This window comes from Tympanuchus pallidicinctus, unplaced genomic scaffold (assembly GCF_026119805.1).
Source record: "Tympanuchus pallidicinctus isolate F22 unplaced genomic scaffold, pur_lepc_1.0 scaffold3, whole genome shotgun sequence".
NCBI lineage: Eukaryota > Metazoa > Chordata > Aves > Galliformes > Phasianidae > Tympanuchus > Tympanuchus pallidicinctus.
Genome location: NW_026294747.1, coordinates 100,553,124 through 100,575,429, shown reverse-complemented (window position 1 = coordinate 100,575,429; position 22,306 = coordinate 100,553,124). Strand labels below are relative to the sequence as shown.

The following is a 22,306-nucleotide window of genomic DNA, read 5'->3' as shown; positions in this document are numbered from 1 at the left end:
AGACATTACTTCCAGTTAACTAAAACCAACCTCTGAGGCGCCTGCAGAGCCGTGGCCATGCCCAGCTCACGTTTTGGTGCTGCAGGGACTTGAATCCCTCCTCATTCTATGGACAGCTTCTGGATTTCTCAGTGTTTCGGCCTCCCCAGGGCACGCAGACCTGGCCCAGCAGTCTCAGCTCAGGGGCAAGCACCCTTCACGTCTCTGCTTGACTTTTAAGTACAAACACAATGAGATTGCTGGAGGTCAGGTTGGCACTGCGCCTTTGTGTGAAGCCTGTGGACACCACAGCATCTCACAGCTCTGCATGTGGCTCTGAGTACTTTCTCAAGTGTTGTGGACTGAGGTTTCCAAGCAAACTGGACTGGCTAAGGGAGAGGAATCCTCCAGTGAGTTTGTATATTCCAGTGACAACTTGATTTGTTTCTTTGCCAACTTGTTCTCCCCTTATACCCCCTTTTCAAAATACCCAGTAGCTGAAGATCTGATTGCTTTTGCTTTTTGCAAGATGCTCAGGAAACCTTTACTCTGTCACCTGCCAGCAGTTTGCAGGAGGCTGTTTGGTATTCCATCAGGAGGATCACAGATACCTCACTGCATGATGCTTGTCCCACACCTTCCTTCATGCCTGTCCCTGTCCACGCACAGTTGTGTCTTACTGCCTGCCCTGCAACTTCTGAGGGAAGCAGTGCATCACTCTGTGATTCCGAGTGGAAACATCCAGTATCTCTAACATTTCAATTGCGTTATCTTAGGAAGCCACATCTGTGCTTCAGCACAGAAGAAACGCATGTGTGGGACAGGGAGAAAGAAGGGGTGAAGATGCCTTTATGGCCCCCAGCCCCTGAGGGAGCTGCATCTTGGTGCAATTCCAGCCATCACGTAATCAATCTGTCAGATTGCTCTGGGGATCCACAGACACTGGGACTCTGCTGGCAGGTGGTACAGCTGGATGAGATGTGTCACAGCTAGAATTCCCTTTTCTGTTACCAGATGTGGCTTGCTTCAGCAAGGTGTGTGGTTAGCAATGCTGCTCTGACCTTGCCTTGCCCGAGGTACCTTTCTGCTGATAACCTTGTGCAGCCGGTGGTGCAAAGCAGCCAACCAGAGCATGGGGTAAGCTCTGTGCTGCCTTATAGCCACTTTCCATGAAGTCAGGAGTGAAAGAAGAAAGTACTCTACAAGGACCAATGGCCAAAAATGGATGGGAGATGGCTGAGGCCTCAAAGGACAGAAGCCACTCCACTTGCTGAGCAAAGTGAGAAAGGCAATCTGCAGAGCAAAACCAAAAATTGGTCCCGTGTTAACAGTTCAGGTTTACTTGAAGAGAGAACATCGATTTAGCAAAGTCATTCCACATTCCATGTTACCCTCTGCTTGTAATGGCCCATTTCTAACCCATCATTTAAGGTTCATTTGCCTTTCCTATTCCCACACTATTATTACAGCTTGCAATCTGGTGCTTAACTGGGTAGGACTGAAATGCCAATTTGCTCCAAAACACTGTGGAGATTTCCTATGAAGGGGACACTCTACTTGCCTTCTTTGGAGGTTGTCTGCTCTGTGGGAAGTAATTCAGGACTCATTGGGCTGGAGAAGAGCAGCTGCATGTCCAAAGTGTAATTGTTAGGGCATTTATGCAGGAAAAAAGGCCATTCTGATCTCTGCTCTTGTAAAACACTTTCAAAGCTAAAACTAGAGCTCAAGTCTTCCTATCTAAGAGAGATAGCATAAAAAAGTCACTGGGCAATGCTGCTACCCAGGTGGGTTGCCCATCTCCCGGACCCCATGGGTGTATTATGTTCATTCACCATCCTGCTCTGTCCCAGCTTTCCTGCTCTTTCCCTGCTGAGTTTGCAGACCCCAGTGGGATTCAGACTCTGACTCATCCCACTGGGTGCACAGGCAGAACTGGAGCCATGCACAGGATGCATGACAGGCATGTGAGCCACATGGGCTGCTACTGGAGACCACACTGGTCCTGCTCTGCCTGTATCCCAGCCTGGCAACCTAAAGGAATGACCTAAGCCAGCTGGCAATACAGTGTAGGGAGGGGATGGTCACCAAGGAGGAACACACAGCCAGGCTGAGAGACATCACATAACTTCAGATTGCTCTGAAACCACTACAGGATGCTATAGCAAACACACTGCCTGCATCAGAACCGGCTTTACCCAGTGTTCTTTCAGGCCAAGTAGATTTAGCAACAGGCTGTAAAGGACAGGGAAGAAAGCAGTCAATCCGACAGGTGTTTTGCTTAGAAATACCTTTATTTTATAAAGCCACAGTTTGTTCTGTAAAGTTTTACCACACTTATAAAAAAGGGGTTGACAATTCTGAGGGAAAAAGAACAGAAAAGCTGAAAACATTTCTTGTAATTCAGGGTTACACAAAGGTTATATTTATAATATATATATTTATTTATAATTTGGAGACAGTAGAGATGAAACTGCAGGAGGAGGGCGGCCGTGGGCTTATATCTCAGAGACTTGCTCGTGGCCCACAAACAGCGTTTCCTGACAGAAGGGGTTCACGAGCACCATCCCGCTGTCGCGGTAGTCGCCGTTGGCAGGGGAGCGTGGCTCAGAGAGGTGGTCCTAGGAGAAGGGCAGAGAGCAGCATGAGCGTGTCGCACCGTCGCCCTCCGGAGCGCACAGAGCAGCCCTCAGGTGTGAGAAAAGGGCTGTTCCTTCTGTCCTGGGGCGCTCGGTCCCATCCCGCAGAAAATGCCTGAATCGCGGGGGGCTCCAAAAGGAGATCTAACCTCAGAGAGCCAGTTCTGCAGGCAGCGGGAGCCGTGCGTGAAGATAAGCACTCACTGCTCTGATAATCCTCTTTTCTCTGACAATCCTCAATTCTGCTGATAATCAGGCTGATTTTTTTCTCAGTAAGGGGACCCACAAATCAGACACACCAAACCAGTGTTTGACCTTCCACTTTTCTTTTTTTTCACTTTCATGACGTATTCCCACCTGACAGCATGGCTTAACTTGCGAAAGATGCATTTGCACCACTTTTTGAGGTCAGACAACCGAATAGATGGCTTGAAGCTACCAGTCCAGTAGCATTCCAATCAGTTTAAAATGATCACATGGCACTACTGGAGGCCATGTGAATGGTCCTATCATGTGAAAGCTGCTGCTTCCTAAGTCTAGAACAGAATCCTGCTTCAGCGGGAGCTCCATGATTGCCAGCAAAGTGCCATTGATGAAGTGATTGTGAGTGCTTATCTTGTCACATCTCAGAGATTTCTTTCTGAACACTTTTTTATTTCAATCCAATGAGTTAGTTAGCCAGCTGATCTCTTGAAAATCACTTCAGCATAAGCTCAAACTCTTCACTGGTTCTAAGTTTTAAATACCTTTGAACTAAGCTAAATTATTCTTTTCTGACTCCAAGGCCAGCTAGTATTTCCATCAGTAGGATCACCTGCCCATACAGGAATACTAATAGTGAAACACAAAAAACCCTTCAGGAAAAGCTGAGGAGTGTGTGCCAGCCCTATACACTCCCATATGCTGATGTTTGGATCACTAATGTACTGGAGGACTCACTCTCTGAACTGGCACTTGAAAAACTATAGGCTTATTTGTTATTGTTTATTGCACCTTATGATAGACTTGCTGGAAAGAGGTTAAGCTTTCTGAAAAGCTGTTTCCCTGAGTATGCATAGAGATTTCATAGAATTATAGAATCATAGAATGGCCTGGGTTGAAAAGGACCAAATGCTCATCCAGTTCCAACCCCCTGCTATGTGCAGGTCGCCAACCAGCAGACCAGGCTGCCTAGAGCCACATCCAGCCTGGATTTGAATGCCTCCAGGGATGGGGCATCCACAGCCTCCTTGGGCAACCTGTTCCAGTGCTTCACCACCTTCTGTGTGAGAAACTTCCTCCAGATATCTAGCCTAAACCTCCCCTGCCTCAATTTAAAACCATTCCCCCTTGCCCTATCACTATCCACCCTCGTAAGCAGTTGTTTTCAGGGCTTTATTAGTATGACTTGCTCTCCTTGTCTCCCAGTATGCCTTCAGTTACAGTTTTCAAGCACTAGTTATGCAAGTGAGGTACCTCTGATGTTTCCAGGGACTGGATCTCTCTCGGTAACTCCACAGCATGCCTGTTGAAGTAGTCCATGGTAATAGCATTATTCCAATAGCTCAGATTGTTTTCTGGGTTGGATGTCTTTTTCTTTCTCCTCATGCAGCAGACTGTCAGAAGAACTGCTGTTAACAGAAACGTGAAAAGTTGGTTATTTCCTTTCAAGAAGGACTCATCAGTAGTGGGGATATGGCTTAAAGCTACTTAAGGAGAGAGCTGGTGACCTTCATTCATACAGTTCACCCTCAGTTAGACCAAGCTCCAATCTAACAGGAACCACACAGTTAAGTCAGGATCTGGCCCAAGAAGATGAGACTTTGGGCTTGGCAGGATACGTAGTTTTCACTTTCTTTTTGACATGAGTTTGTAAACCTTCTGATGTGGCTGCCTGGCTAATGAAGAAGCTCTGGTGTTGTAATGGATGGCATTTTAACACCTCGCCAGGGACTGACAGACGCTCTTGGACAGAGGACTGCAAATGATACTTCTGCATAGATGTCTTCTGTTTCTGGCATGTTCAGACCCTGCAGCTGTGAGCAGAGGGCAGTGACAGATACTGGCCCAAGGCTCAAATACCAAATTCACAAATGCATGTAGTTGTACGTCCTCAACATCCAAAGCCCCTGCTGCTGATCCCTGCCCCAGTACCTCACAGACAGAACATGGAGCATGTGACCACTCCAAAACAGAGACCACCATGGGAACAGAGGTCCTGTACAGGATGAGACAGCAACTGAGGAGGGTTGGGGATCCCCTCTGGCACCTGCCTTGTGTAGCTGACATTTCCAGGGTAGCCCTGGGCCAAGCCGACCAGAACTGGGATTTTCCTGCCTGTCTACATCTGAATGGCGGCAGTGGTGCCAGTCTGTTTTCTGGAATTGCTCTCATTTTGATCATCTCTGTTGCAATTCAGTTTTGTAATCTCAGCGATTTTATGAGAGCTGGGCAAACCCACTCTAACAGACTTACTGCTCCCACTGGCCATTGCTCAGGCAGAATTTAGGTGCATACAAGGGTTTATTCGGAGGAGTAACGCAAAGCTCGGTGTGCTTATTTTACACCTGTGGAACAAATTGAACATTTGGGCTCGTAATCTACCTGATTTATACAGACAGACAGGTAGCTGGGTGCATACTCACTTTGATTTGTACCAGTGAAATAGGGAATGCCATTCTGTAAATTCACTCCATAATTTCTAAACCCCTCATGATAGAAAAGGAAAAAATATTCATGGAGCAGGAAAATATATTATTTTCTCAGCTACAGCTAAAATTATTTATTAGAATTATAGCCTGGGGAAAGAAAAGACTGCAGAGAGGTCAGAACTGCCTTGTATGTTTTGACAAACATTGCAGCTACCCATATGCCATGGATCTAATTTCATCTCCCATCTATTCACATAAAATGGCAATGCGAAAGTGCAAGGCTAGAGCTCTATTTAAAACAAAAGGATAAGCTACCAAGAAAAAATGGTAATAGGTTTGAGTCAGGCAGTTCATGTCTCATTCAAAGGGAAAGGTGAGCTTATGCTATAAATCATCTTACAAAACTAATGGGAAAAAAATCTCTTGCACAATTAAAAAAAAAGGTGGCTATTATCAAACTTACTATTATCCAGTCTGGGCAACAGTCAGCAACTGGTGCTGCTGAGCTCCTGTGCAGGCAGCCCCCTCCTTGCCAGCAGCACTGCTCTCTGCCTAGGGAAATGCTTGACCTCCCCAACGGCTGCGTTTTCACCCCATGCTTTGCTGGGGCCCAGGAGGCTGCTCTGAGTCCCAGCCTAGTCTGAAGGCTTGTTAGGATGAGAAAGTGAAGTGGGACATACAGTTCATCCTCCCGGTGCTCTCTGAGGCACGCCGCCATTCTGAAGTTGCCTGAGGAGACGAGAGCCCCAGGAAAGCACTTTCTGTGCAAATGTTTTGAAAACTCAAAGTTTTACAGCTTATAAAATATTGTGGCTGCTGACAGGGAAGGATTGGATTTAGGTTTTAGGAGCTGCAAAGCCAATGACATTAAGTTGAAGGAGGTCTCTGCTCCTTCCAGCAGGAAATGGCCTTGCTGTGTGAAGATGTGTTTGCCATATAGCAACTGTGCTCTCTCCCTTAATTATGCTCCTGGCCTCCAACCTCAGCGCATAAACAAGCAAATGGATGAAAGGCTGTAGAAAATAAGTTCCCAAACTTCCTCAAATCTAAGATATTTTAGCAGAAGGCTGTCTGCCTAAACTGCTTCCAAGCAGAGGAGATGGGGTTTAAGAGGGAGAGAAAGGACAGCAGGACAGCAGGGCTTGAAGAGGGGTGCTCCTCTTTCTCTCAAATTAACTAACCTTCTTACAGCTGATTTTAGTGAATCTAATGTAGCTCTTAGAACAAAAACAGGAATGGTGTACAGGTCACCTTTATTCTTGGATATCTATTCAGTCCCATGATTAGTATTATGTCTATTGTAGAAACCCTCTTTCCAGGCAGGCAGCTGCGATGGTCAGCGAGGACATGCTAAATGGATGACACACAGAAAGGGCAGAGATGGTTGGGGATGGAAAAATGGCAGCAACAATACAAGGGAGCTGGAAGAGGAAGGCTAGCTGCAATTCCCCTCCTATCATCCCTGTTACGACATTCCCCTGTAAAGATGAGAAAGTGCTGCTGTTCAGTGCTGCATATCAACTTTTCCTCAGAAAATGATGCCCTTTGGGCACAGAAAGTTCTAATTTTGGTGTTCTGACACTCACCTGAATCCTTCCTGGGGTCAGGGAAGCTGTACTGACTTTTTGCTTTGGCTGCTCCATTTTGCAGTTAATCCCAGGTGCCACGAGAAGGACATCTCAGTGATGTCCCTGGGTCAGCCTGAAGCTCCCTGTACAATGATTACTATACATTTAGGAAACGTGAGGAATTTTGTTCAGAGAGCTTGGAAGCATTCTGAATATGTATCCACTGGCCCACTTCTGTTCTGGAGAGAGAAATGTCAACACGCACATTCAGGGGCTGAGAGTTGCTGATGCACTCGGGCTCTGACACCAGCTTCTATCTTGTCCAAGAGCAGATCGTGTCCCTTACCTCCAACACAGGACATGATGTATCCCACAAACAGGAGAAATGGGATTCTCACACTGTTATAGGTTTCCAGGCTGGTGAAAGCACACCAATCATCTACACTCGCCTGCACAACACCTGCACACCAGGAGACCTTTGCCTGGTAACTTTGGTCCCCTGCCCATAAGCTGTATTTCAGATACAAAACACGATGCAGGAAAACGCCCCACTTGGTTTAAGGATCTGGAGTGACTGCATTTCCATCACATTCCCAATAAGTTTGTTCAATACTTAATAACCGTCATGGAAATGTGCTTGCATTTCCCTTGTAGGCTGAGCTCCTCCAGCTTCAGCTCCACTTTCTCAGTCTCCTTTTGCCTTTTTTGTTTTAAAAGCCTCCACTATGCCATCAGCAATGTCTCAAACGTGTGGGCAACATCTCAAACCTGTGGGCTTAAGCCTTTGCCTGGACTGTGTAATTTCACAAGTGGAGTTATGTTAAATTTCTCAGCTCCTGAATCATTCATGTGGCTCCTTTCTGAACTTCAATTTTATTTTATTTTATCTTTTAAACATAAACTAGGATTATACACCATGTTCAATACTGGCTTTATAAAGCATCATAAGGAAATTATACTAACTGCCTACAGTTATCTGGTAGCCTTCTGTCTGTTCTTTTAACTCACATAAACGTTACCATGCCTATATAACTACATACCCCCTCCACATACTCTCTGGCTCCACATTAAACACACTTGAATGCTGAAAGTTAAAATTCAGGAAATATTCAGACTGTGGGATGTTAGTTTTTTTCTCTGTGTCTGTAAATCATAGATAAACACAGCTTGTGGAGAACCCTCACCTTGATAGCTACAGTGGCATTTTATCCAGATTTTCTTCCTTTTTTTCTCATTTACTGTGACTGTATCTTAACTGCCCATCATTAAGCACCTCTGTAAAAGCGTGCCTGTCAGTTGGGCTGTCTACAGTATTACAACCTCAGCTGTGTTGCAGGTATCCCAATGGGTTTTGTTAGTGACCACCTGGAGACAAGGGGTCTCTAAGGCTGGGTCAGAGCTCAACCTTGAGGAGGAGACTCAGTGCTCGGAATCATTCTTCAGACTGGGGAAGCAAACATTTGCAGTTGTAGTGACTGAGAAAGTAGGTGAGATGATTTTGAAAGTGTCACAGTGTGTGAAATGTGACTGCACAGGGTTGGGTTCAAGGCAGATCTTCATCTATTCTTTGAGTTCTGCTGACGCCTCCATTTGAGGCTCAGCCTTTCCCTTGTGTTTTCTCACATCAGCACAACTGACGGACTGAACTGACTTCTGTGCATCTGATTTACAGGTTTCAGTTCTTCAACATTTTATTGTGCCAGTCTGTAATTACAGAGTTCTAAGTTCTGGGAGCCCAAGGACTGTGCCAGTGAGTTTTAAAACAAGTTCATATGGAGCCTCACTCTGCACTGCAGCCACATGTGAGACAGGGGCACACACACGTGCAGAAGAATGGTCAAGGCTGTCTGAAGGCCACTGTGAAACTAACTGCAGCTGTGACATGCAGAAATTACTGGTATCTGTGTAATACAGCACTTTGCTTTTCTGGGAACATAATGATACGCTATCCTTCAGTTTTGCAGCCCTCAACTGGAGCAAGCAACATTACTCTCATTATTCATACCACAAAACTGAGGTACCGAAAGGTGAGATGATTTCCCCAGATTCACACAGCAGACGTGGCACGTTCCCTCCTACTCAAGCCATTACTTATCTGCCTAGAATGTGAAGGCTTTTCAGTGGGACTCAAACCTATGCATCTTTATGAGGACTAGGAGGCTGCTGTGCGGAGGCTGTTCCTGCTTAATGCAGCTCAGGTATAAACAGCACAGGGCTGGGCCTCGATGCCCTTAACACTTCCTCTGGGCAGCATCCCAAGGCAGGAGGACAGTGTCTTCTCAGCCCATGCTCACCACAGCTGTGAAGACCTCTCACTTAAAACACTTCACTTCCTTGAAGAAGACACGAAACCCAAAGGGCTTTGTCTCTTATCTGTCTCTTAGCATCCAAAGCAGAAGTGAGGAGCGATCGCAGCACGGCTGTTTCTTCGGCTGTGAGCTCTGTGCCCTGGAGGTGGCGGCAGTCCCCTTCGCTGGCACTGCTGCACACCGTGTGCTGAACACTGCGCTGTATGCTGTATGTGCACTGTATGCCACAGAAAATGTTTACGTGCCTGTCTACCACGCATTTTAGCTCTGAGCATCCCCAGATTTTAAAACGAGAGTCCCACTGAAGACCCAGAAATTTGTTCTTGAAAGCACAACTTCGGTATCTGGATGGTGTAAAAACTCAGTTGCATTACAGCTGGTGTAGGTAACTGGCAAAACAACAATTACCTGTTCTAAACTATAGCTTTCAAGTACAAGAAGCAGGATAGATGCAGCCATACAAACACACACCATTTATGACACATACAATAAGAAGAAAAGTTCTCACCATATAATGAGCAGTAGGTTAGAAATCATGCTGTCAGACACTTAATCGTATTATTAATACCTATCCTGAGTTAGTGGCTTATATAAGGCACAATACAAGAAGGCACATACACCAATGGGCACACTGGTCATGCTTCCTCTGCTTGTGCTGCATTTTGCATTTGGATGCACTCTACTCAGCAACTTTCTTTTCAAGTTTCTACTTGCAACTTTCTTTTTCAATACTGGCCTCAAACATAGTGAAGGGAAGAATTTATTTATCCTCTATCTCTAGTGATTGATAGACAAAGCACTGTTCATTAGGTCATCAAATATTGCTTCTTATTTTCATGCTGTACTTACTATAACCCACGTTCTCTTCTGTATCTCATTCTCCATAGAAGTATACATGCACACTTGTGCTTTTGTTTCACTTTGTTTTGATTGTCAGTCTTTTAGATTTAAGCCTTGTTTTGACCAGTGGTTTTAACCACGTTGGCAATAGCAGGACTGATGGCCCCAGGGGCACAAGCTTAACAGGTATGCTGAGCCAATCCAATAATTCTCAGCTGCCAAGAGTATTGGTCCTGCTTCCTTTCCAGGTGTGCACCCTGCAGCTTGTCTGCTCCAGATCTTGTGCTTATTGACCTGCAGGGAGCTGACTCAGCCCACTATGTGCGCAAAGAGCAAAGTGAATATTTCTGACCACATGAGCAACCTGAAAGTGGCTCAGAGAGGTGCCAGGTGAGGACAGCACTCCCCCTTTGGGAAGGAGAATGCTCTGAGTAAGACTGACTCAGTCAACACATCTAACCATGAACTCAGCACCACTCATAGCTGTAAATAACAGGATTAATGCTCACTATTGCTGGCAGCTGCCCTTTCATTTTTCCACGGGCAGCAAAGGCTGGGAAATGCTTCTCCAAACAGATCAGTGTAACCACATCCCATAGCACACTGAGTGTCTTTTCCTTGGCTCCAAAGAGTGAAATACCAGAGACTATATTGTCCTACATTGCTGAAACAACTTTGCTAGGTAGGGGACACAACAGTGCCCACTCAAGCTTTCACACTGTTCAACAACTTTTTTTTTTTTTTTTTTTTGCTGCTGCTGAGACAAATGATGAGACCCTAAGCCAGCTCTGGACACTAACTGATGCTGGTCCCTCAGGTGTCTGATTCCTGTGGTCTGGAAGCCAGCACTTCAAATGCTTCCTGCTGCTGAGGCAGTTCCAGGTCAGACAGAATTAAAATGGAGGGAAATAACGAACTGGTTATCAGAATGATGTGACTTTAAAACTGATGGTTCACAAACTGCTTGCAGTTAAATATTTCATTGCACAGGTAAAGCTGTAGTTCCCTAAGGTACCAGTCATAGTAATTATCATCAATCTTTTGGGTTAGCAGTGGGCTTTTAAAAACCAGTTCCTGGGCAGAATGTAGCACTCAATAAATCAAACAGTTGCACGATTTTTGGTCACCAACTCAAACATTTTGAAGTAAAACTGCTTTGCCTTCTACAGTTGTTCAGCCTTTGCCTTATACCCTCATGCGGAGAGCCCCCAAAGACTATGTGATTTCTAACAGCATCACAGAAAGTATGCTTTGTGTGTAAGCATTATACTCCTGCACTTGGAGCTGCTCTCCACATGCACTTTGGTCAGTGAACAAGTTAGAACAAGTCTGGTGACTTCTTCTCATCTATCTCAGTCTATCCTGACACTGTTGGCTCTTCAACTCACCATGAATGGCTCGAAACCCAAATTCCAAAGAATGCGAGAAAGAAAGAGAAATAAAGCAGCAGTTAACTTACAACATGAGGATATCGGTACGCTGATGGCCAGAATGATCCAGGCAATGTCCATCTTGCTGAGACAGATAGTAGCTCTGTGCTGGGGCTTGTCTCCCTCAGTGACATGGGAGATATTTCCCTGCACCCCAGGTTTCCAGGTCCCAGCAGGAACCAGCCTGTTGAGGAAGTTTCCAGTCGCGGTGGAACCAGCAGTGGACATGGAGCTGGACGACCCCGTGGCAGGCATGGTGGAGACAGTGCTGCCCAGTGAGGTCGTGTTCGTCACCAGGCCCTGCTGTGTTGGAGCAGTGCTCTCGAGGTCCCCCACTGCCAGGGAGGAGATGTTGACATCAAAGCTGGGCTGGACTGAGTGACCGGCTGCTGCTGGTGCAGTTCCAGGGCCAGAAAACAAGGGGACATTTGTACTGAGATTCAAGGTTACCCAAGAGTTGTTTTTGCTCAGCATATCCCATACACCATAGTGGGTGGGTTTAAAAGGCACCGACACTGCTTCGGGATCAGCTGGCGGTCCAGCAGTTGTGGTGGCAAACTCTGCATTCTGCACAACTCGCTCGGCCCCGTTCCCTTGCTCTGCTTCCCTAAGGCTTCCCGAGGTGTCAGGGTGGGGAGAAAGGTCTGAGGGCGTAGTTCTGGCCAACCCTGTGCCATTGGGGTCGCTGGAGGTTGCGGTCTGGGACTGAAAGGGATGGTCTGTGAAAGGGCTCCTCAGAGTAGGGAAGGGAGAGTGCAGGGTTGTCTTTAGGTAAGGTTCTGAAGACTCTGTGAAGTTGCCTTTGAAAATCTGGAATATTTTCCCTTTGGGGCGAGTCTGTCCTGAGTACAAAGCACTCTGGTTATACAAATGATACGTTTCCTTTTCACCAACACGAGGGCTGCTCGCCTGCGTTTGAGCAGTGGAAGCTTCGCTCCCTGCCAGGCTGACAGGATGGGGGACGGCGCGAGCGGAGGTGGGGACGGGCTCTGCCGTGTGGCGGTCCTTGTGGCGAGGCGTCGTTCCCATGGCTGTGACAGTGGTAGTGTCCATCAGGAGGCCCTGAGAGGAGGATACAGCAGGAGACAGTACCTGAACAGAAAACACCAGCTCTTCCGTCAGTGCCAAGATCAGTAGAACACCTGGAGGAAGAAACAGGAAGGGTGAGACTCAGGGGAGGGACAAGAAGATGGAGGACAGCGTGGCTGTGTGCTTGTGCTTTGCTCCTCCCAGATGACAACCAAGCTGGCAGGAAAGCCTACCTTCCTTGTGCCCTGGAAAAGAAGAGTTAGTGCCTCTGGGAATTGGAAGAGAAATAGATCTGCAGTGGCTGTTTGGGAGTAGTGAGATGGGAAGGAGAAGGCTGCACAGAATCTCTGGTGAAGGAAGAAAGGGGCTTGCCATGTGGGTATTTTAAAGCATCATACATACCTGTAGGCGACCCCCATGAAGAAGATACAAAGCATCCTACTCTTCAGTGGTAGAAACAAAAGATATTTTCATTTTTGTTTTGGCCAAAGGCCTCCAGATGAATGGCCATATCATGATGGGGAACCTTAGTCTGCTCATTATTTTGGCTGCAAAATCCTAAAGTTGGCTGCCTCCAGTCTTGGATGCCATTACACAATCTGTTCTTGAGAGAGCAGCTGCTTAGCCCTCACTGAAAATTAGGTCAAGAAGGGACGTGCTATGAATGGACTTCCTAGCTTATGATGCACCCTTAGAAACTTGGGAAATCTCATCTCTGATCTCAGAGTATGAGATGTGGAAAATCCACAAACGTCAAAAATAAACAAGAAAATGTAACTAACAAAGACATTTTAAAAAGCCATGTGATTACTGAGGATCTAACCATCTAATACAACTGCCCCTTTTCAGATACTCACAAATTTTTGTTTGGGTCCTGTTCTATACTTATAAGTGCTGTGGGATTTGATTCAGTGAGATTTGCCTCCCACCTCCCTCTTTAGAGCACGTTGTTTCATGAGGTGCCAGATTCACGCCACTGGGAACATCAATTCTTACATCTATTCAGAGTCCAGTTAATGGACATGGGCAGCTGCAATAGCATAAGGCTCTCCAGGACGCAGGGCTAACATGCTCTGAGTTAGTGTGACCTGCAGGGACCACATCAATCACATGTCACCATTTCCATATGTGGAAACTGCCAAGTGTCATGCAGACCTCTGCCCACTCTGCACAAGGGATCAGTCTGTTTTGCACAGTCCACTGAGCATCATCAGATGGCACCATTAGCACACTACTAGTGTGAATTTCTGCCCAGGATCTCAAGGGGAAAGGTGACACTGTCTTAAAAAAAACAGGGAAATAAGTTCACCAGAACTGCAGGACCCCAAACAGGGTAAGGATCTTCCAGACAAGACTGTAGAGTGCCTGCCTGCACATTCCCCACCCTCTGTGCCTCCAGGTTTGCCAGCTCTCCCTGTCAGTGTTGATATGCCATTTACTTCTACCTTACAAGGGAATATCTGCAGTGGGCACCAGCAGAACATTCGAAATGGGAATGGGGCAATCTCTGATTAGGTGCCCACTGGGTCTGAAGGCTTAGCCAGAGGCAAATGCCATGAAATGTGTGTATTCTGACTCAATACACGTAGCAGAAACTCACCGAAGGAGCAGTACTTATCCCTCTCATCCAGCTAAGAGCGATGCTTTGATCACCAACCATCATTTCTGAAGCAGAACAGCACAGAGCTCTACAACCACCAAAATTCACCTCACCTTGCCACAGTTGCCTCCCGCTCCTTTGCAGGGCATCCTGAAGATCTGAACACTTCAAAGAACTCAATAGTGCAGTGAGAGCCACTTACAAGCAGTGCACTTTCTCAATACCTGATGCTAAAATTAGCTCATATTTTTTTTATTTCTGAAATAAATGCCTGTCGAGTAAGTGATCCTTGGGGATACTGCTTCAAAATTCCTAGCCTATCACAGACAATATGCTCATAAAAGAATGCCTAGTCAAGGAGAAAAACATATTCTGTACATTGAAGTGCAACCCAAAGATCAGACTGTGGTGTATTCGTGGAGCATCACTTTTGGAAATGAAAGGCAGGAGTCATCTTCACATTTTTGGCAGCGCTCACTCTGAGGTCAAGGTCAAAGCAGATATTTCTGTGTCCATATGGCTCGTATTGCATGCCAAGACAAGTTGCTGCTACAGAACAAATACGAAGAGGAAAGGATGAAAAATTATTTTGGGTTTGGTGTGTGGAAATAATGTTTCAGGAAACCTTAGGCCTGCTGTTCTGGGCACAGATGACACAGGGCACTGGCAGATCTCAGGACACACGAGATTGCAAGGATTACGGCAGTCTTTGTGCAGCTACTTTCTTTCACACCTCACACAGAGAAAAACCTCCGTATTGGATTAATGCTTTTTTATTTTCTGCAGGATATTCCTCAGCTAACAAGGAAATAGTCACCTCTTCTGCATGCTGTGCCCTGAGGTCAGCAACCCTCATCTTTGGCTAAAAGCCTACTATCCATCCCTACCACTTGAAATGCAGATAAATCAGAAGCCTGCAGCTGCGAGTATTTATGATCTCTCAGGGGCAGCCTGTTGTGGTAGCAGGCCGCCATGCATCAGGCCTGGGAAGCCACATACACTTAGCTAGTACCTTTATAAGACTTGTAAAATGTTAGTAACTATTCAAAGGAAATGCTACTCTGTCATAAGCCACTTATTTGACAATAAAAAATAACACTGATAACATTTGGCTCTCTCAGGCTGTGACAGTCAGCTTCTGCTTGTCTGCTGGCCTCCCTTTAACAGTCCCTGCAGGACCTCCACGGCCCCATCAGCTGCAGCTCTGTAGGACATTTTTATACTTGGATTAGCAGGCAGTAGTAACTCTCTCAGAGACAACCAGAGCTAATGTGTGTCCATAACTACTGAAAACATATTTGGCTTGGTAGATCATTGTAAAAATAGCTGGTGCTGTATATTTAGGGAAAACCAGCTGGTAATAATGACTTCACAGTGGGCTCTGCTGGTCCTTTTAAGCAGAACTGGCATTCTAATTGATAAACAGCCAATTGGAAAGCAAAAGTGAAGTTGGAATCCGTATGTTCAGCGCCATCCATGCAGGGACATCTAAGCATGGGCTGCTGGGACTTGCAGTTGCCTGGGTGCCCAGAGCTCTGGCTTGGATTACTTGAAGATACAAAGGGAATATTATTATGGTCCCTGATGTCAAACTTGCCTGTTTGGCAACTGTGGCCTGAGCCCAGGAAAATGGTTTACTGAATTTCTCTACCAAAGCATTCATCACAGAAAGGGGCTTAACCAAACCCTCCAGACTTCCTCCCTTCCCAACCTTGCTCTGCGTCTCAAATGCCCCTGCACTAAGGATCGGGCCCCCAGCTTAGCCACGAGCAGATTACCACTGAAATGAAACCTACTGGTTGGTATAAAGTTGTCATGGCCAAAGCGATGACATCCCAGATGATACAGTACATAGGCAGATGGTCTTGGTCAGCTCAAAGCCCAGTTCTGCAGCCTTTGCCAAAATCCTTCAGTCCCGGCTGCTGGAGACTCCTCGGTCTGACCTTAGGACACAAGCTCTTTGAGGTAAGAACTGGCAGCCCTTTCTATATGTTGCCATCATGGCAATAAAGACTGATATAAGTACGTTATAGCAAAAAATAATTAATAATTATATTTTCAAAGGCCAAATCACATCACTAGTTTTTTTTTTTTTTTTTTTTTTTTTTTTTTTTTCAGGAAGGGCCATTTCTAAGTTATAGGAGGAGCTCATGCTCAAGAGGGGTCATAGTGGTTTGACTTTTAAATGCTGCATGTCAAATTCCCACTTTTGGAGTCCAAATTTATGACTGCATTAAAACCATTCAACCCTGATGAGAAGGTTCAATGGCCTAATGTCTCAGCAGCCTGAACTGTGCCATCCCGTGTTTTTGCATACAGTACCAAGAATTGAACGTTAAGTACAAAATAAATGGACTCAAGGATGAAGCACAGCAGAGTGACAGTAAAGCGTACAGAGAGGATCAGTGTGTGTTTAGCCATAAAAACCTTTATTGACAACATGGTGCAATGGTTCCAGTCTCAACAGGACCTTACTGCAGTGCTTCTTCCCATCGTATTCTCACAGGATGAGTCCAGAAATGATGTGTACAGTTTTGCACATCAGAAAAATGAAGAAGCTCCAACAACAGCAATTTTTAAAAAGACTGGAGTTGATGTCCTCAGCAATATCAAGGAAGCTAAATGCCATTTAGAGATAGGAGCCAGAGCTGAGTTTCTCTGAATCAGAAAAATGAAGCAACTTGGGCCCCAGCAGCTCAAGTTCTTTCACCATTTTATCTCAAGACCTCAGCAGTCCTTGCCAGAATGAGGTCCTGGTTTCAGGTGGGAGTTAGTACCTCTCGGTGCTGCACTGGCTGTTCTGTGGGCACACTGTGTGCCACCATTCTGCATGGGATGGCAGCCGTGTGTGCAGCTGCCAGGTCAGCTCTCGCATTCAGCCTCCCTGGGGCACCGCCGCTAAACAACACAAACTTATATAACTCATGATCTGAGCCCCATGGAAAGGTTCCCAATGGCTTTAGCAAGCTTTGGACCAAGCTCTAATTGCTGAAGACACAGTGGAAACTTTTGAGCTGCACATTCGCATTTTCTACAGCCAATGAATATGCACAAAGGGCTCAATCTGGCGCTTGACCCTTTCTGGCCTCTGCTACCTCAGGCCTCGCAGCAAGACAGATAAAGCCACCCTGAGCAGCACTTGGCAAACATTTTTCCTCTAGGAAGTCAGGAGAGCTTTCTGTGCAGATACGTACTGCTGGAGTCATTATTTCACACTGCCGTGGGCAAAAGAGACACAGGGAGCAGCTTTACAAAGGACCCATTATCCACGGATCCTGGGGCCAGGACGCACGTGGGCAGTGTGCAGGATCTGGAACTCCCCGTGCTTCTGACCACCTCACCATACGTAGTGATGGTGAGGGTCTTGCAAAGCCTGCTCAGAGCACCAGCAACATTATTGTTGCAGAGAAAGCTTTCTTCCCAACACAATTAACATATCACGCAGCTCTCCGCAAACCCAAAACATTATAGGCAGCAAAATGGATCGTTAATAGGTGGAAACTGCATAGAAAGTGCATATGATTTATTTTTGTTATGATCATTTTCTTTGCAGTCTTTCAAAGCAGTGTGATTTTCACACACAGTGCAGCAGCCGCTGTACAAACAAAGAGTTAAGCAAATGTCATCCCTACAACTGGTGGAGGAACCGAGGGAAGAAAAGTAGGTTACTCTGCATAGAAAATTTCTCTTCTCTGCCTATCAGTGGCTGTCAGGCCAGCACTCACACGTATTAACTTACAAGTTATTGTCTGCTTTCCCTTGTAAGCATGAGACAGTGCGATCAAGCCCAACTTCAGTACCCAAAGTATTTGATAAATGTACAGAATGAGGCACATGGAGTAACAGCTCTATTTGCAGTAATGTAGCACAGCATCAGCAGAAGCTCTGGAAATCACATGTATAAACACCAATTAAACAGTGCTCACTGACATTCCCTGTGAAACAACATTAATGGTAGCTATGGTTTTCATGTAGCAAGTATGTCACGGTCCTTTAAGAACACAAAAACAGTGCTGAACACCATTATTGTTCCTAAGGTGAATTTCCATCAGAGATTTCAAGAGACTGACTCCGCAAATAATAACTCATTTCTGATCCTCCAGGCATCTCCACAATGAGTGATACAAACACTACAGCCTCATGCAGTTACAGAGCAGGCATCTCTCCGTTCATTCCCCTCCTGCACTGACAACTCTCAGATAGCATGGGTATCCGTGTCTTAGAAATGCTTTTGATCTCCTATTTATCTAAATACATACAGACATCCAAGCTGTTGATCCTCCCAAAAAGGCTCACTGACAACCCCGGACAATGATAATTATTGAGGGGAGGATAATAGAAAGAAAGAACATGACTCCAGCTGCTCAAGATAATCACTCACCTGAAAATATCATTTGGACTTGTCAGCAGACATCCTCACCTTCTCACATCACACAGATTTGGAAGCTTCATCGCTCAGTAGAGAAAGGAAAAATACATCTTCTCCCTAACGAGGCAGCTGCAGGCAGGAGTTGCTGTTATTGTTGGAACTGGTTTGGAGGAATGAGGACAGAGACAGCCCAGGCAGGCGTGTCTTGCAGGGCTGTGCAGCGAGAGAGCTCGCTCCTTTATGAGTACCTTTGGAACTGCAAAGATCACTTACGGAGCCAGTCCCCCTCTCTCTGCAAGCAGATCGAAGGGCTGCTTGGTATTCCAGCTTGGTTCCCCATCAAGTCCAGATACAGTTTGTCTGACACGGGTCTATTCAGACGCCAGAGGATTGCTGGCAGTTCTCGTTCTCTGGGAACAAAACAGCAACAAGCACCCCAGCTGCACGTCCTTGTGAGACTGCTCCTTCCCTCTTTCGAGGCAGAGTGCCCTCCCTCCAGTGCAGCAGTGAGCTTTTTGTGTCTGGATGGATTTACAGATCCACCTCCTGCTTCTACACCCCCACCAGATTTTCCACTCCGTTCAATTCTCTCTAATGGTATTAATAATCCTGTCAGAGGAAAATACGTGGAATGAAATAGGGATCCTCTTCTCTCCTTCTTTGCCATCAAAATACATGTTCTATATTTTATGATATTTCCATTCCTCAGTGATGAATGGGTAGTTTCTACTTTGTACCTATCAAATAAGTCCACAAATCCTGTGATTCTTAAAGTCATAATCCTGCCCACCTTCTGCTCTGGCACAGCTGACTGTCTGGAATTACACACAGCCCAAAGAACACAGAAAGGTGCCCCGTTCATCCAAATTCCTGAGAAGGCATGGGCAAATGCTGAGTGCAACAAGTTGGGGGCTGCTGGAAATCCCCCAGTAATCCCTGCTCCTCAGTCTTTGATTCAAAGTCCCCATCACACTCAAACAGCCCAAGCAATTTGTTACATGGGACCTCACAGAATTTGTCCCTAATATTTTGCTATTAAGCAAAGCCAGTTCTCCCTTCTCTCTTATCATATGGGTTCACAAAGGAGTGACACCACGACAACGGGTTTGAGGTTTGGCAGTGCCAACAGCAACAGGACCTCAGAGTGTGACCCCAGCGGTGACTTTAGGAGCATACAGTCCCTACGAGGAAATCTGGGCAGGTGCATATACCATATCACAAGTGTATTTTTCCCCTATTTACACACAGAGTATTTTCACAACCACGATTATTTCATGGAGGAGTGATGTGCAGTGATGGAGTACAAACATTAATCTCAGATCTGCTTTGCATTTCTGTGCTCGTGTGCTGACGTTCCTTTTCTCCCTGCCATTTGCAGTTCACTTTTCATCCCTAAGGCTGCCAGTCTGAAGGTTCCTCTAAATAAAGATACTCAGTGCATTATAGAAAAAATTCTCTTTACAAATATCAGCTTGTTTAGCAGTTTCTGGAACTCAGGGTTATTAAGAGCTTGCTGCTGAAACAATGATTGAGCATGAAGCTGCAGCTGGTGTAACAGGAGAGCTGTGCCATGTATTTTAACCTTTGCTGGAGGATTTGCCACATCTGTAAGCAGTAACTCAGCACAGACTTCTTCCCTGTGTGTTGTCATGGATGGAAACATATGGCTCAAAATTGCAGATTGTCATTTGGAATTTCACATGAAAACTGCTCACAAGGACAGGCGCCCTGTGCATTCCCTTGTCCAAAACCACACAGAACAAATCGAAAATAATGTTAAAAGCACACAGGTCTTCCCCACTCTGACAGCTTCCCCTTCACACAAAGCTTGTCCAGCCCCAGGTTTGCAAATGCACATCCCTTCCTTTGCAGCCTTTGCTTGGCAGCAGTTTTTGTTGGCAGGATGCTGTTGCCAAGGGAGACAGAAAGGATGTGCAGCTGGCTTCTCTTTCACCTGCACTTAGTGCTGCTGATCCTATTTATGTTGCTGCAGAACCTCTGGCTTCTGAGAGACCTACCATCAATGTCACCGGACCTTCTGAAGAGTTTTGACAATGACACAAATAGCCAAGGCCTCTGATGAAAAGCTTAAAATAGGATCTTGCCAAAGAGAGGATGTAGTTGATGTCATGGATGCTGACTCAAGCAAGGGTATCCATTTCACAACCAGCAATAAAAAGGGGGAAAAGAGGATTTAGAGCCATCTTAGCAATGGTTTCTGACAGCTTCCCAAAGCAGTGAGTAACCTCACTATGCCAAAGTTAGATGCCTGAGGTAGCCGTGGCTCTGGCAGGCAATTCACCTCATCATGAAGTATCTCTGTGCTGCCACAGGTTGACCTGCACCCTAGAGGTGCTCTCTCTTACCCTGATGAAAAGGGGTCCTATGGAGATGATAAACCTTAACTAGATATCCACCTTCCAGATGATGAATGTTAGGTGAAATTAATCATCCCTCTATCTACTTAGATGGCATCGTCACGAAGCAAAAAGAGGATTTGTTCAGAAAAATAAAGGGATTAAATAAAAGTGGTGTCTGAAAAGGTAAAACACAGTCTATGTATTGTGATACTTTCCAGCAGAGGAAGTTTTACCACTTTGGACATTCATAAACAGCTTCTGTACACAGGACACAGCCTTAGAGAGCAGCACCTCATCGGCATGAAGTGTGGATGAGGGCAGGGGTTGGAGCCTTGCTATGGTGATGCTTTAGGAAGCACTTTTTCCCATACTAGAAGGTAAGTGGACAAGCCCTGTCCATTTGAAGCATGCTGTCAATGATCTGTGCCTGACCCTGCATGCACAGTTGGTGCCTGCTGACCTGGAGAGCAATGGTGGTGTGGTGGAGCTTCTTGGTGTGCACTCCTTTCCAAATCCTTGCAGTTTTAAGTAACCAAGTCACAGACTTCTGATTCCAGCACCAGGAGACATGTCTTTCCCAAAACTAATTTCTTCGGGGCTGATCCACCAGCTCCTACTAATTTACACCAACTTACCTATCAATCAAGAACATTCATTCTAGATTCAAGATAGTCTTTCATTACAGCACAGTCATTTTTAGCCTGTCTATCTGAAGGAAATGTGATTTATTACCAGGTTCTCTTTCTTTTTGTCCCTTTTCCCCAGTAACTTTGCTCCATGGCTGATTTCAAGTACTGTAACATGCTATATGAAATCTGGCAAGGAGGCAGAACAGAGAGCCCGACTTGTGGATCCCCTTGCTCTGATTCTGCAAACATTTATTTCCCCACTTGCAAAAGCTGTGCTCCAGTTTTCCAGTTGGAGTTACAAAAACATTGATGCTGCAGCCAGACGGAATGTTACAGCTGTGCACAGCCTGTCTTCTACAACCCCTTAAGGTATTTCAGTCCTTTCATCTGTTCACAGAAAGTAATGTGGGTGATTTATTACTTATGCCCCCTTCAAACTCATTATTACCTCCAAGTGCCTGGTTATCCCTGGATTCAATGTCAAATGAAAGCTTGTAACGAGGAGCCTTCACTGATTTGTTATGAGAACTTGTAACACACAATTAGAAAGCAACTTGGGCATAAACTATTACATTTATGGGCAAGAAATCTTCACTTTGATTTTTGACCATTGCTCAGTTTAAGGAAAAGGGACACTGTGCTTCAGAGTAAATGACCTGCTGAGGACTTGTGCTGTTACTGCCTCTGTGAATGCCTTCACCTTTTGGGCAAGTGAGAACCAAACCAAATCAGGATCAAGGGAGTCAAGCATTTTCAGTATGGGAGAAGGCTTCTAGCTTTGGAAAAAAAATGTGATTGTGACTAATTCCCAGGGCTGACCATGGATGTGAGATTACACTAAAAGCAGCCAGAAAGGCTGCAATGTGAGAGCCTTGCTATCTGCTGGGTTCTAAGGGGCTGGGAAAGCCTCTGGAGTGGGTGTATGTA

General features: G+C 45.7%; 1 protein-coding gene and 1 long non-coding RNA gene across 13 annotated transcripts in view; one reads left to right on the top strand and one right to left on the bottom strand.

Annotated features, from left to right (window-relative positions):
- LOC128086040 (uncharacterized) overlaps positions 1–22,306 on the top strand; it is a 52,564-nt gene that overhangs the window by 17,561 nt on the left and 12,697 nt on the right. The window lies entirely within an intron of this gene.
- Positions 2,263–22,306, bottom strand: part of TMEM108 (transmembrane protein 108) — a 154,071-nt gene continuing 134,027 nt past the window's right edge. For 5 of the 6 annotated variants that reach the window (XM_052694179.1, XM_052694180.1, XM_052694178.1 and 2 more), the window contains 3 exons: positions 11,422–12,534; positions 4,071–4,225; positions 2,263–2,597 (listed from right to left, as the gene is read on the bottom strand). In XM_052694179.1, coding sequence (XP_052550139.1) covers positions 2,475–2,597; positions 4,071–4,225; positions 11,422–12,534 — 1,391 coding nt within the window. In that variant the 3' untranslated portion in view covers positions 2,263–2,474. Of the gene's footprint in view, positions 2,598–4,070; positions 4,226–11,421; positions 12,535–18,402; positions 18,801–22,306 lie in introns of those variants that run through there. The other variant, XM_052694182.1, reaches the window with a different exon arrangement.